Source organism: Rhinoderma darwinii, chromosome 9 (assembly GCF_050947455.1).
Source record: "Rhinoderma darwinii isolate aRhiDar2 chromosome 9, aRhiDar2.hap1, whole genome shotgun sequence".
In the NCBI taxonomy this organism is placed as follows: Eukaryota; Metazoa; Chordata; class Amphibia; order Anura; family Rhinodermatidae; genus Rhinoderma; species Rhinoderma darwinii.
The window spans coordinates 59,664,019-59,678,701 of NC_134695.1; the positions used below are offsets into that span (position 1 = coordinate 59,664,019).

Consider the following 14,683-nt stretch of genomic DNA (forward strand, 5'->3'; position numbering starts at 1 on the left):
GATGCTGGGAGATGGTGACGTCTCCTCTGAAAAACGCAACAATTCAGTTCCACTTTCTGCAGCAGGAATTGATATGCTGCGGTCCGAAAAACACACCGCAGGTCCATTTCTGCTCTGAATATTTACGCAGCGTGCGGATGAGATTTGTTAAGTATCACCCACTTTGCTGCTACTGTATTCTTCTGCATATTTTCTGTCCGAAAATTCAGGACGGAGAAAATGCAGCAATTTCCGCTACACGTGGACGAGCCCTTGGGGTTGTTTGGCTATATAGTATAGGTTTTTGGCTACATTTTTCTTGGCCAGGGTAAAGAACCTGGTACATTGCACACAGCTACGTCAATACATTCAACAAAACGTCCACATTGCCTCTATATTTCCAGTGAAGATATGACCGTGCCAGCGCTGGTCAGGACTATGCGTATTATGGCTTCGCACAACCTCCGCCATACAATATATACCTATAGACTTCTATGGTACCCCCATATGCCTCTGGTTTCACATAGAGACATACTGAGGTTTGTATGTAACGAACATGAAAAATATTGTGGTATGTTCCAGCGGACATCCTATTATGGAGTAACTTTCCCCTAGCTCAAAGCTGCAGGGTACCTCCGTAAGGGTATGTTCACACGGCCTATTTATGGACGTAATTCGGGCGTTTTTGCCCCGAATTACGTCTGAAAATAGCGCCTCAATAGCGCTGACAAACATCTGCCCATTGAAAGCAATGGGCAGACGTTTGTCTGTTCACACGAGGCGTAATTTACGCGCCGCTGTCAAATGACGGCGCGTAAATAGATGCCCGCGTCAAAGAAGTGACCTGTCACTTCTTTGGCCGTAATTGGAGCCGTTATTCATTGACTCCAATGAATAGCAGCGCCAATTATGTCCGTAATTGACGCGGCGTTCAAGCGCCTGCACATGCCAGTACGGCTGAAATTACGGGGATGTTTTCAGGCTGAAACATCCCCGTAATTTCAGCCGTTACGGACGCCCTCGTGTGAACATACCCTAAGGGCTCCGCATATACGGCTCTGCTATGTGCATGAGGCCGAAGACCAACAAGCGGAAAACTATCCGCACCTGAACTGCATAACTATTATCAATCTTCTCCCACCTCCTTGTTGTATTTGCAGCCAAAGAAACTTGGACTCTCTCATTTCGGTAACTTACGCAAGAAGAAGTTTGACGAATGCACAGACTACTTATGTCCGGTGGACGCCAGCCCCCAGAAGGGAGACTTCAAGGCCCCCAACAACAGTTCCATCAAAGACGTAGACAAAGTGGACCAGGTGGGCAGACTAATCTGAGGGCATCTGCATTTGGCATCCTACTCACCCCTCATTGGCGTCTGTGTCTTTCTAACCACGCATCGCCTCATAACCCATCAACCATCATTACCAGCATGGGGTCACCCGGGACACAGACTCTGCCCTCTAATATCTATATATACTTTGCCAAGCATGGCCTGGACTGGGAGCGGCCCGTAATCACTGACACTTTACTGATTTTATACAGAATCTTAATTTATCCAGAAATATTTAAATACAGATAGGATTATAAATTGTGTAAATACTCGCTGCACATAGTTTATATTTTTGTGCTGTATAGCGTAAGGAAACGAGCGGCCATGTAAAAATGTTACATTATGAAGACGACTGACCCAATACCGATCAGATCTGAGAAAATAAATGAACCTGATTATTACTTTATGTGGACCTTTCATCTCATCAAAAATGCTCCACTCTTACCAATGTGATCTGTGAGTCTGGCATGTACAGAACTGCTAATATAGAACTGCCCATGACCAGGGTTTCACTAAAGGGGGGGGGGGGGATTCCTAGTATCCAGAAATCTTCATTCGAGCCATTCATGAGAAGCAGTTAAAAAAAGTATATATATTTTTGTTTTGCCACCACTAGGGGGAGCTCACTACATATGGATTATTCAGAGTTTAATAGAAGCTGTATGAATCTCTATGCAGAGAGCTCCCTCTAGTGGTAGCTGTAGGCACATTTAATTTTATGATGTAACTCTATGGCTGCGAGAAGGTAAACTAGGGATTTGGATCAGAAGAACAGCGCTCTGATTCCCATAAGGAATTTAAATGAAATAGAATTAAAGTTTAAGTACATTGCCCTGCAGCGCCACCTCAGGAGAAATTAAGAATTACATCGTTCCTGAAATCAATGGGTCTGTGTAATGCATGGACATGCTGGGTCCTCCAGTGTGAAAGGCGCTTTTTGGAGCCGCACTCCACTCTGGCGAATAGATGACCCAGAATTCCCTACTAGATTACCTTAAAGGGGTTGTCCAGCTTTGAACACGCATTTAGAAGTAGATATTCATTTTAAAGGGATCCTTGCCCAAATTAATGTATAAAGTAAGTGACAGGTCCATGAAAGGAGCATATTTGTAACCAAATGTTACTATTGGGCCAATAATTAAAGGGGTGGTCCAGACTCCAGGATTAAAAAGACATGGCTAATTTGTTTTATAAATTCTGCCACACCTGTCCATTGGTTGTGTCGGGTATTGCAGCTGCTCGATTGACGTGAATGGAGCTGAGCTGCAATCCCGCATTCATGTTTCCAGAGCCACTGCCACTAAAATGGATTGAGAATTAGAAAATGTAGTCGTCAGAGAATCATTTCACCATTCATTGCAAGTTTAAAGTATAAGATTTGTAGGACAGCACCACTTTGGCTGGGTCTGGTATTGCAGCTTAGTCCCATTGAAGCTTATAGGGATGAGCTGCAATACCAGACACAGCCAGTGGACAAAAGTAGCGCTGTTTCTAGAAAAAAAAAAAAAAAGACTGTTTGATCTGTACATGAAAGCTCTATATTTGCTGTGCAGCCATATCCAAAAAGCATTTACCCTCTGCAAGCAAACTACTGGACCTCCTAAAATTGATCTCATTTTTGATGATAAACTTCCCTGCTCCTCTTCAGATCATATCTGTTATATATACATAATATCTGGAGTGTCTCAATCCGCATGTCTCTGGGCTGGGTGCTGCAGTTTACACGTTATATGTGAGACGTCCGACCATTAACAATGTTTCTGCTTGACAATTTATCCCCTTCGTTTACATGTACGTCATCTGTGACCTGTCCTGTAACTTACAAGGTTGTGCTATCAAGGTGACGCTAACATTGCTTTTTAGTATTTTTGGAAGCAACTATGCTAATTCACCCTAACAAGTACCACCCCCACCCCCCACTACACACAAACGTCATACACATGCAATAACACATTTGCCACAAGGTGGCACTGTAGAATGATAGAAAATATCTGTTACTTTCTACGTCTCACACTATATATATTTATATCAGTATTGTATTTTTGTCGTAATAATGATTCCTGCTATAACGGAAGCGGTAAGTGAGACATTTGGACACTACGGTGTGTGGTGCATGCATTGCTGTTGCAGTTTGAATGTGAAGATTTCACCTTCCTCCATATTTATGAGGTCACTGACTGATTTTGCAGATGGTGCATACAGAGGGAATGGTAAAGCAAATAGGGGCTTTTTCTGAAGGCATTAATAACCTTACAGTAAGTATTGAAATTCTTTCTCCTTCACACCAAATAACACCTCAGGGGAACTACATTATTATACTAATACCAGGACCCCCTAGGTTCACAATATATATATATATATATATATATATATATATATATAGATAGATATCAGTGGGTACAGTAACCTGCGCCTGTGTCTATTGATCCATAGGCAAAATAAGTACATGTGCATCCTTCCTTAAAGGCATTGTCCAGGCATAGACAACTGATGACCTATCCACCGGATAGGTCATCAGTATATGATCGGTCGGGGTCCGACACCCGTACCCTGCACCGATCAGCTGCTTCCGGATACCTATGCCTCAGCTGTGCTCCTATTCAAGTAAATAGGAACAGAGCTGGAGTTCTGCAGCACGGCCGCTATGCAGTGTATGGAGCCATCTGCTTCTGGCTCCGAACTCTGCATAACACGTGTCAGTGGTTCAGGTGTCGGACCACCACAGATCATATACTGATAACCTAACCTATGGATAGGTCATCAGTTGTTCATTCCCGGACAACCCCTTTAACTTCCCCTATATCTCAACATATCCTGAGCCGTGCGGCGTGAGATGACCAGTTTTGAGAAAAGACACATGATTTTGTGATACTGTGTCATGAGATGTCTATGCTATAACTATGTGTGGCCACCCAGTGGTTGTGATGTGAATTGCAGGTTGTCAAGGGTTTTTCTAGCATGTCGCGATATTGTATTGAATTTGTTTCATGAGAAATTGTAGTCCTTAACCAAAATGAATCAAAGGTAAGGGTGGCCACTTCTGCAGTAGTATAAATTGTAATTAACCGAGTACTCCCATTTTTATAATTATTTTATAAGTAAATTTTAGAGCAGTGGTCATCAATCCAACATATTTAGGGGACCTCCGAAGCAGCCCTTGGCTCATATTACATTCAATGTCCTTGCCCACCTGTACCTTAACTCTCCATTATGTTTACAAAAGTTGCAGCCGTAGCACCTTGTACAGCAATAGCTACCTTCCCCCATATACAGTCATAACCACAAGGCTCCAAAATAGTGTCGACCACATGACCCCCTATATACCGTGCAGTCTATTACCCCCTATATACCGTGCAGTCTATTACCCCCTATATACCGTGCAGTCTATTACCCCCTATATACCGTGCAGTCTATTACCCCCTATATACCGTGCAGTCTATTACCCCCTATATACAGTGCAGCCTAATAACCTTTGTAAACAGTGCAGCCAGATGCCTCCAATTTACAGTGCCAGACCAGCCATATGCCACCTTATATAGTGTCAGGAAAGCCACATATCGCCCATACCACATGTACAATATTGACCTGCTGGCTGACTGAAGCACAGCTTCTCTAAAACATAGGAGACCTTATTAAAATTTCCCAAGTCAGGTACTCCATAAAAGTCAGACACCAGTTTCCAACCACTGTGAAATGGAATTGCTGTTTATGGCCACGTTTCTCTTCGAAGCATAACTCATATTACACCCGGCTTTGTTTGCCATTTCCGAACAGATGTGGTAACTAATCACCCCCTGATCTTTTTAGTTGGACACACCGGACAAAAATAAATAATAAGATCTCATTTATCAAAACTGGCAAGCGAAAAAACTGTCCTTGTTACACATGTTAACCAATCAGAGTTCAGCTTTCCATTTTTAAAGCGGGACTGTCACCTTTCCTGACATGTAGTTGTACTTGTAGTTTTAGTAAATACTTTTATTTCCCATGAAATAACAATTCTGGAGCATCTTTTATTAGAACTCTGTGTTGTGCCGTTCCTGTTATTCCTCCTAGTAAGTTATGAATAACTTGACAACTGGGTGTTACCGTTCCCCTTGTCAAAGGGGCGTGTCCCTATAGTATCACTGTCAGCAGTGATTGGACAGTGTCAGTCTGTGTAGGGACACACCCCCAACTAATAACACCCAGTTGTCTTTTTATTCATACATTTCTAAGGGTATGTGCACACACACTAATTACGTCCGTAATTGACGGACGTATTTCGGCCGCAAGTACCGGACCGAACACAGTGCAGGGAGCCGGGCTCCTAGATTCATAGTTATGTACGATGCTAGGAGCCCCTGCCTCTCCGTGGAACTACTGTCCCGTACTGAAAACATGATTACAGTACGGGACAGTTGTCCTGCAGCGAGGCAGGGACTCCTAGCATCGTACATAAGTATGATGCTAGGAGCCCGGCTCCCTGCACTGTGTTCGGTCCGGGACTTGCGGCCGAAATACGTCCGTCAATTACGGACGTAATTAGTGTGTGTGCACATACCCTAAGAGTAAAAGTTCGCAGAGTCCTAAGAAAAGATGCTCTAGAATTGTTATTTCATGGGGAATAAAACTATTAACTAAAACAGACATGTCAGGACGGGTGATCGGTCCTCTTCAAACTGCAAGTAAAGCTGCAATGTAATTGGTTGCATGTTCTCCTTAAAGGCTATGTGCACCTTTTTGAAAGCGTTTTTTTTTTTCTTTAATAAAAATGTGTATCGGTGTGTTTGGTGCAACTTTCTAATACTTTTTCTTAAAAATAATTTTTACCTTTTGAGATGCAGCTGCTTTGTATCCTGTATACAGAGCGGCTGTACGTAGCGCTGAGACCTAAATCCGTCAGGTCCGCGGGACTGACTGGTTCAGTGACAACAGGTGGATCCTATCGCTATCGATCACATCTAAGTTATGAACTTAGTTGTGATTGGTAACCGTTCTAAGTACAGAACTCAGATGTGATCAATAACAGGTGGTTCCTCCTGCTGCTGTCACTGAACCAGTCAGTCCCGCGGACCTGACGGATTCAGGACTCAGCGCTACATACAGCTGCTCTGTATTCAGGCTATAAAGCAGCTGTATCTGAAAGAGTTAAAATAATTTTTATTAAAAATTATTTAAAAAGTTGCACCAAACGCTGATGCACATTTTATTAAAGAAAAAAACAAAACCGTTTCCAAAAGGTACACATAGCCTTTAAGGGTCTCTAAACGTGATGTTTTTTTTGTTCTTAAGAAAGCGGAAATCAGATTGCTTGAAGGCCCATCTCTAAGCCATTTCCACTGGTGTATGAGTTTTAATGTACAGAAATTAAATTTTATGCAGAGTTCACACTTTGGGCTGTTCAAGGTCTGTTTAGGATTTTACCCAAGTCTATCAACCACAGAAATATGACCATGCTGTGTAGGATCTGACTGATTTTGGACCTTATGGGTAGGAACACACACAGAGTAAACACTGCCGATTTTCCGCAATAAATTCTTTGCGGAAAATCCGCAGCATTTTACAGTAGCAGCAGTGTGAAATTTCAGCAAATCTCGTCCCCACACTGCGGAAAAATGTCGCTGAACAAAACGCACGTAAATTGACCTGCAGTGTTTCTTCAACTGCAGCATGTCAATTAATGCTGCGGAATAGCAGCTCTTCTGTTGCGAGTTTTCCCATTGAATTCAATGGGGAGTTTGGACCCGCAACAAAGTGGTGTGTGTTGTGATTATTTTTTTTTCTTACTTGGGATTTTTGTGGCGGAATCACTGTGATTCCGTCGCAAAAATTCCAAGTAAGAAAATAATAAAAATGAAGTTATACTTACCCAGAGTGCCCTGCTTCTTCTCCAGTTCGGCCTCCCTGGATGACGTTTCAGGCCATGTGACCGCTGCAGCGGTCACATGGCCTGCAACATCATCCAGAGAGCTCAGAGGAGGTAGGGGGTAAGTATATGCAATAATTTACGCAGTGGAATTTACGCCCGAACAAACGCACCAGTGTGGTGCGGGTTTTCGGACGGCATTCCCTGCGGAGTTCAGGGCAGATATGCTGCGCAGCCCTGAGTACGCGGTGTGTGTTCCTACCCTAAAGCATGCGTTCCCCTTTGAACAACTTTTCATGTAGATTTCGTCAATATCTATACTGAGTAATGTTTTGTAGTCATTGCAATACTTTCAGGCTATGTTCACACGGCAAACCAAAAACGGCCGTAAAATACGAAGCTGTTTTTAAGCAAAAACAGCACCTGATTTTCAGCCGTTTTTTAAACAACTTGTGTTTTTTTGTGTGTTTTTGCTGCGTTTTTGATGGCCGTTCTTGGAGCGGTTTTTCTATTGTCAATGGAAAACTGCTCCAAAAACGGCTCAAGAAGTGACATGCATTTCTTTTTTACGGGGTGTTTTTTTATGTGCCGTTTTTACAAACAGAGTATAAAAAACCGCCATGTAGGATCGAAATGCGGTTTTTCCCATTGAAATCAAGGGGCAGATGTTTGGAGGCATTCAGCCCCCGTATTTTCAGCCGTTCTTCGGGGGTGTTAACGGCCCGAAAAACGACTGAAAATAGGCCGTGTGAACATACCCTTATACTCTTTCTGATTTACAGCCTTTATTATAGGCCAGATCTGCATTCACAATTCTGCTAATTATTATTGGAAACAGTCAACAAGCTTGTCATCAAACACAAAGTGTGGCCCTGGGCAAAATTTTAAATGCAGAGTTATTGTATCAACAATCAGTCAATTCAGAAGGCGGTGTGCAGAAAGCTGCAGAGATGATTTTTACCACATCCAGGAGTGTTGCAAGCCCCAAAGCATATGTCCCCCCTCTCACATACATAAAAAAAAATAAAAGGTTATCTATATACATATAGTTATTAAATCATACCAATGTGCCCAGACCAAATATTTCCACCATACAGAGATTAATTATTACCTGGATACCGCTACTGAACACAACTCGCTATACAAAGGGCAATATTACCAATAACACTATACAAGGTCCAAGTAATACCGCCACACTATAACCACATAGTGACTAAATAATACTCCCATACTTTTACGGATACTGACTAAAAACCACTGTGCAAAGACCAATATTACCATCATATAGTGGTAGATGCCAGTCCTGCACAGGCGTTTTGCAGACCATATAAGTGAATACAGTTTCATCGAGTGACTCACAGGTGACGTCTTCTCTGATTAGTCGTTCACTTTCCCTTTTTTCTCTATCCGGCCTAGACGGCTATGATGACTTCTTCAAGCCACGACTCATGTCTGCAGAATTTGACATGCACATGTTGGTTCCTCGCTTTCCCAGCTTCCTCTCCACCAATAGGCAAACCTCTAAACAAACTCACCATCCACAGTGCCCCAAACTGTATCAATGATCTCTTGGTGCTCGACATAAGTGCCCCTTCAGTAAACGTGCCTCCTTTGTGTCCCTCCCATACAGTAACAATGCTTCCTTTAGTGTCTTCCTGGTGCAGTAATAATGCCCCATTTGGTCCAAAAAAAAGCACCTAAACAGTTTCCACGACGAGCATCAGGATTCTTGCTGTCCACTACCAGGTGCAAGTGGTGCACTGCAGTGATGTCACGCCGTCTGTTCTGGGACGTTGACGCCCTCTGCATCCAGGCTCCTGGTTAAAGGATCGGTCCATTGCCACTGACTGACCCCTTCCGAGGGCAAATGCAGGTTTTTTTAAAGGAAGGTTTCCAAATGCATACTTTTTAAACCAAGAAGCTTTGGCCACGCTCTTGCTGCCCTCTGGTTTTTACTCTACAAGTATTGGCCTACACTTATGCACTAGCCTAGCCCTTTATATTTAAAAAGGCTGGTGGATAGGTGCTGATCACTCCTCATAGCATCAAAACCAGCGTAGATAGTGCCACAAACAGTGCCCTTGTAGACAGTGCCAAACTGCCCCTTCTAGGTGATGCCATGGTGCTGATGTAGATCATGCACACTGTGTGTGGCACTACGATAGTACCACACACAGTTTCCCCTGTAGTTAACGCTACAGTGCCCATGTAGATAATGCCACATTCACCTTCCCTGTTTTGTCTTCTCCTGCAGCGATGCAGGCCTGGCCTCTTCTTCGAGTGCCATTGTATGTGGGGATGCGACCGGGCTTGGTCACTGAACTCTCAATGGTCCGTAGGCTGCTCTTACTCTCCTTGATGTAAAATGACACAATACCAAGTCCTGTTTATGTATTACAATACCCCTATCGAACAACATGAATCATCAGGCTTGAAAATTGTACAATTAGAATAAAATATATAGTTACATTCTTTTTTATTAGGTGATGTGATGTATAATTTACAACTGCCGATTAAAAAAAACAACCATTTCTACTAAGGGTGGAGCCTAGTTGTCACAGGATTGTCCACCTGCCAACTGACTTGTATGTAGGGAAAGGTAAATATCATACGGCTAACAAATTTCCAGAAATGTGTCATGGAGATGACATCCACAAGCTGCTACAACGTAGAAACCATACTGTAACAGTAGGGGGTACAAAACTTTTAAGAGGTGCAGTTAGAGAACACACACAGACTATGTCAAAGTTGATTATTTATTCTTGACTGGAGTTTCCCTTAAAGAGTTAGTTGTCACACAAGCCTTGTACGAAAGCTACTTTAACTATCACCAAATGCATGTCCTACAGGGCCAGACTGGTCCACCAGGAGATCCTCCGGTGGGTCTAGGCTCTGGCACAATAACGGATCCTGAAAGGTCCCGCAGAAGACCACCCCATTTGGAGCCATCACTTAGACCCTAGTGGTATTTCTAAGGGTAAAATCACACACAGAGTTTTGATGCAGTTTTTTGACCCAAAGCCAGAAGTGGATCTAAAGGAAACAAAAGGTGTATAGAAAAGACTGATGGATCTCCATTCTTTGGTGGCCAAAAACTGCATCAAAACTCTGTGTGTGGTCCTGGCCTTATGGGATGAAGGACAAATAACCTATTAGATCGTATTGATGATCGGTTGTGTGTGTGCAACGAGAACAAGAACGTTTACGACGCAAGTAGAAGTGGATGCAACATGTTCTGTATAGCTGCAGCCCACCGCCCAAGGAACCGCAGTCCCAAACGGATGTCCTATGATGAATTAACCATAACACTTCGTCCTTTTTATCACCATATTGACTGTTTCCATTTCAGAACATGCTCAGTCAGGATGAACTCCTCAACAACTACAGGTTTCTATCCACCTTTGATTCTTGGCGATAGCTCCCTGCTCCCTGCACCCTGGCACGAGTACAGCCAGAAAGAACAATTGGAAGCCAAAGACACGACAGGACTAATTCAATCATAAACCCTGAAGATGTATAATTTATTAGGTCCCAATGTCTTGTGGATCAGATACGACCATGCTGGATAGATATTTTTTTTTGGGGGGGGGGGGAATATTACGAAGGGTGTACATTTTTTTTTTAAACTTTGTAATTAAAAATTAATATAAAAGTATTTCAGAACCAACATGTATATAATGTTATGAGGAAATGTTTTACTCTGTAATTGTACTTTATACTGTATTAACTTTTTTTTTTTTTTAACTATTAGGGTATGTTCACACGGTCTCTTTTCGGCCGTTAGAACGCCTCCAAACATCTGCCCATTGATTTCAATGGGTAAAACGGCGTTCACTTCTTTTTCGCGGCCCGTCGGAACAGAACGCCGCTTCTTGGGCCGTTTTTCATAGACTCCATAGAAAACCGCTCCAAAAACGGCCATGAAAAACACATCGAAAATCGCGAGTGGATTAAAAAACGTCTGAAAATCAAGAGCTGTTTTCCCTTGAAACCAGCTCCGTATTTTCAGACGTTTTGGAGTTTGCGTGTGAACATAGCCTTAAGGGGAAAGACCGCTTTTAGCAACTGGTGGCACTTGAAGTTTTAAAGGGGTTGCATAGGATTAGAAGATAAATGACTGCTTTCTTCCTTAAACAGCGCAATTCTCGTTCGCGGGCGGTGTCCGGTATTGCAGATCTGCCCTGTTCACTTGAATAGCGATAAGCTGCAATACCCGACACAACCCATGGACAAGAGTGGCGCGGTTTTAGGGAAAAAGTAGCCATGTTTTTCTAATATCATACAAACCCTTTAAAGCATTTGTCGCATGAAGACATTCGCACATATAGGCGTCATTGACAACTGGCTGATCACCGGAGAGCTGCATACACCGACGTGTCAATGTACATAAATGTAGCTTTAGCCCCAAGATCTGCTTTACGGCATTGACAAGTCTTTCTATGGCAAATTGAACATTTGAGTTGCACAGTCCAATGGGCCCTCGTTGTTAAAAATGAACTTCCCCTTTAAGTGGAATACTGTTTGGTTTGTATCTTTTGTTCAGAATATATATCCTTTAGGAATAGTTTTATATTTTCTGCTGTATGATAATAATACCTCTTGTGAAAGCACAAAATAAAATCTATGCATTAAGAAACAGGGAGCAAAAAGTTTTATAGAAATTATTCATAAAAAAAAAAAAAAAAAAAATCAAACTTTTTCAACATGTTTTTCCTCGACATAGGGAACACTTTGTCTCCCATCACGGTCATCTGTTGTGCCTAGAGCTGGGGACATACATGTGGCATTAATGTGAAGTGCATCTCTAAAGAGCATGGTACACGCATAAAACAAAAAATGTCACCTCTCCTGACACGTCTTTTAGGGCCCCATGCACACGACCGCAAAAAACCTCAGTTTTCGGACCCTTTCACTTTCATTGAACGCGGACACCTTTCCATAGCACTACGGAAGGGTGTCTGTGCCGTGGAAATGTTTCGGGAATTATGGAACATGTCCGTTCTTTTGCATTTTGCGGGCCGTGCTCCCATATTTTGTATGGGAGCATGGCCCGAAAATGCGGCTGTCAGTCGGCGGCCGGCCGTGCCCGCAATCGCGGGCCGTGATTGCGGGCACGGTCGTGTGCATGGGGCCTTAGTAAATACTTGTATTTCCCATAAAATAACAAATCTGGAACATCTTTTCTTAGAGGAATGGCACAATGCAGAGTTCTATTAGGGTATGTTCACACGGCCGTAACGCCCGAAAAATGGGAAGCAAAACGCCTCCAAACATCTGCCCATTGATTTCAATGGGGCAAAAACGGAATTCTATTCCGACGGGCCATTTTTTAATGCGGCTGTTATGAAAAACGGCCGCGTAAAAAGAAGTGCATGTCACTTCTTGGGACGTTTTTGGAGCTGTTTTTCATAGACTGTATTGAAAACCGCTCCAAAAACGGCCGTAAAAAACCCAGCGAAAAATGCAGCGAAAGTTAAAAACGTCTGAAAAATCAGGAACTGTTTTGCCTTGAAAATAGCTCTGTATTTTCAGACGTTTTTGAGTTTGTGTGTGAACATACCGTAATTCATACTAGAAATGTATGAATAAATTGACAACTGGGTGTTACCATTCCCCTGCTCAGTAGGGGGTGTGTCCTTACACAGACTGTGAGAACTCCTTGGACATTGTCAGTCTGTGTAGGGACACACCCCCAACTGGTAACATCCAGTTGTCAATTTATTCATACATTTCTAGGAGGAATTACAGAATTGTTATTTCATGGGAAATACAATTATTTCCTAAAATATACATGTCAGGAGAGGTGACAGGTTTTCTTTATCTAATCCTAATGTACCCTTTTTTAAACAAAAAACAGTTGTTTTTTTTTTAGAAATAGCACCACTCTTGTCCACAGGCCATGTCTGGAATTGCAGATCAGCCCCTCCGACACAAACCATAAGCAAGAATAGCGCTGTTTTTAGAGGAAAAAATGACTTTTTTTCTAAATCTCGTACAACTCCTCTAAAGTCCTTTTTTTCCCCAGTAACGGCGCCCCTCTAGTCCATGAGCTGACTGGTATGGCAGCCTCAGGCCCGGTTTACACTTGCGTTATTTCTGTTCAGTTAACAAAATAATGTTGTTTTTTTTACAAAAAAAAACGGAAAAAAAATATTACAAAAAAACATGAAGAATGGATTTAGCCACAATGCTCTGAACAGCTTTCAGTAAACAGCCACCATTTCCCACTCACTTTTTCTAAAGAGAGCCCCCAACTATGGTCCGTTACATTTGATTTGAGGGGCTCTGAACCACATAGTTAAGAAATTAACCCATAGCAACAGGATTAAGCACAATTGCTACTTCAATGTAATCCAACCCTGATCAGATTTTTTGCAATGGTCGCACACTCGCTTGCAACATCCATAGGAAAACATTGAGGTCATGGTTGCAGTGATCCTGCTGTTTTACATAGTATGTGACCTAGTGTTTGCTATGTATCCCAAGTCTAAAATCTATTTTTCGTATAAAACAAGTTTTGCCATACACAAACTTCTTGTTCAGGAAAGATTTTTAATTATCTAAATTATTTCTGATGATGATGGGCCATCATTCCAATAAAGTTGTACAAAAGGTTACATTCCCAAATATATAGTTATAAAACGTAGAGAACCGGAGACATCTTACAATGAAATATTAATCTGGAGTTGGTTCTTGTTCTACAATTCACAGCTTGATAGACAGTCTTATGTATCACATTCTCAGAAATCTCAAAAACAAAATTATTGGATACCGCGATGGGGTTGACAACTACCCCATGTACAGCTTCATAATAAATATGGCACAAAAGAACAATTCATGAGTTTAGGAAATAAATGCAAACTCTAGTCCAGTAGTCACCGACCTGTGGCTCTTTAGCTGTTGCAAAACTACAACTCCCAGCATGCATGGACAGCCTTCAAATGGTGACCACTACTGTAGTTAATACCACGATAACATGTTAAGTTAATAAATTGGGTAATGCATTGTTATTACATATGATATCCTACTGACCCTACTAAAATATACATAAACCCTGACAAAAACTTTAGGATTAATGGGATTCCCTCGGTTTAAGTTAAGTTGATTGAAGGCTGCACAGGACTTGTAATATATGTAGTATGAACATTACTACAGGCAACTGATCTCCAGGACCAATTTGCAACACAGATGTCAGCACTTCAGCAGGCTTTTTTTCCCCCATTCAGTCCCAGGAAACCCTTTAGGGGAACACTCCTGGTACACAGTGTTATGCCTAATGCAGGGCCTGAGCGGGATGAGCATGACACAGGTTCCCTTTAAAGAACAAAAAAAAAAACAGCCACCAGCATTTCACCTATTAAACCAGCAATAACTGGTGGTAGTGGGTGAAAAATAATTTTTATGTAACCTATAATTATCATCTAAGTAGGTTCTGCACCTTTTAGCATTCTGTTTTTTAGTGTTCCCGCATCGTATGCTAATGAGCATAAAACAGTCATATCATCATTCCTCAAGCCTTTCCAAAT

At 42.2% G+C, this 14,683-nt stretch overlaps 1 protein-coding gene across 7 annotated transcripts in view; it reads left to right on the top strand.

Annotated features, from left to right (window-relative positions):
- The window catches only part of PPFIBP2 (PPFIB scaffold protein 2), a 119,833-nt gene extending 109,095 nt beyond the window's left edge, over nucleotides 1-10,738 (top strand). For 5 of the 7 annotated variants that reach the window (XM_075837791.1, XM_075837784.1, XM_075837786.1 and 2 more), the window contains 3 exons: nucleotides 1,140-1,295; nucleotides 3,499-3,564; nucleotides 10,507-10,738. In XM_075837791.1, the coding sequence (XP_075693906.1) occupies nucleotides 1,140-1,295; nucleotides 3,499-3,564; nucleotides 10,507-10,575 (291 nt within the window). In that variant the 3' untranslated portion in view covers nucleotides 10,576-10,738. Of the gene's footprint in view, nucleotides 1-1,139; nucleotides 1,711-3,498; nucleotides 3,565-10,506 lie in introns of those variants that run through there. The other 2 variants (XM_075837789.1, XM_075837790.1) reach the window with 2 other exon arrangements.
- The last annotated feature ends 3,945 nt before the right edge of the window (nucleotides 10,739-14,683 follow it).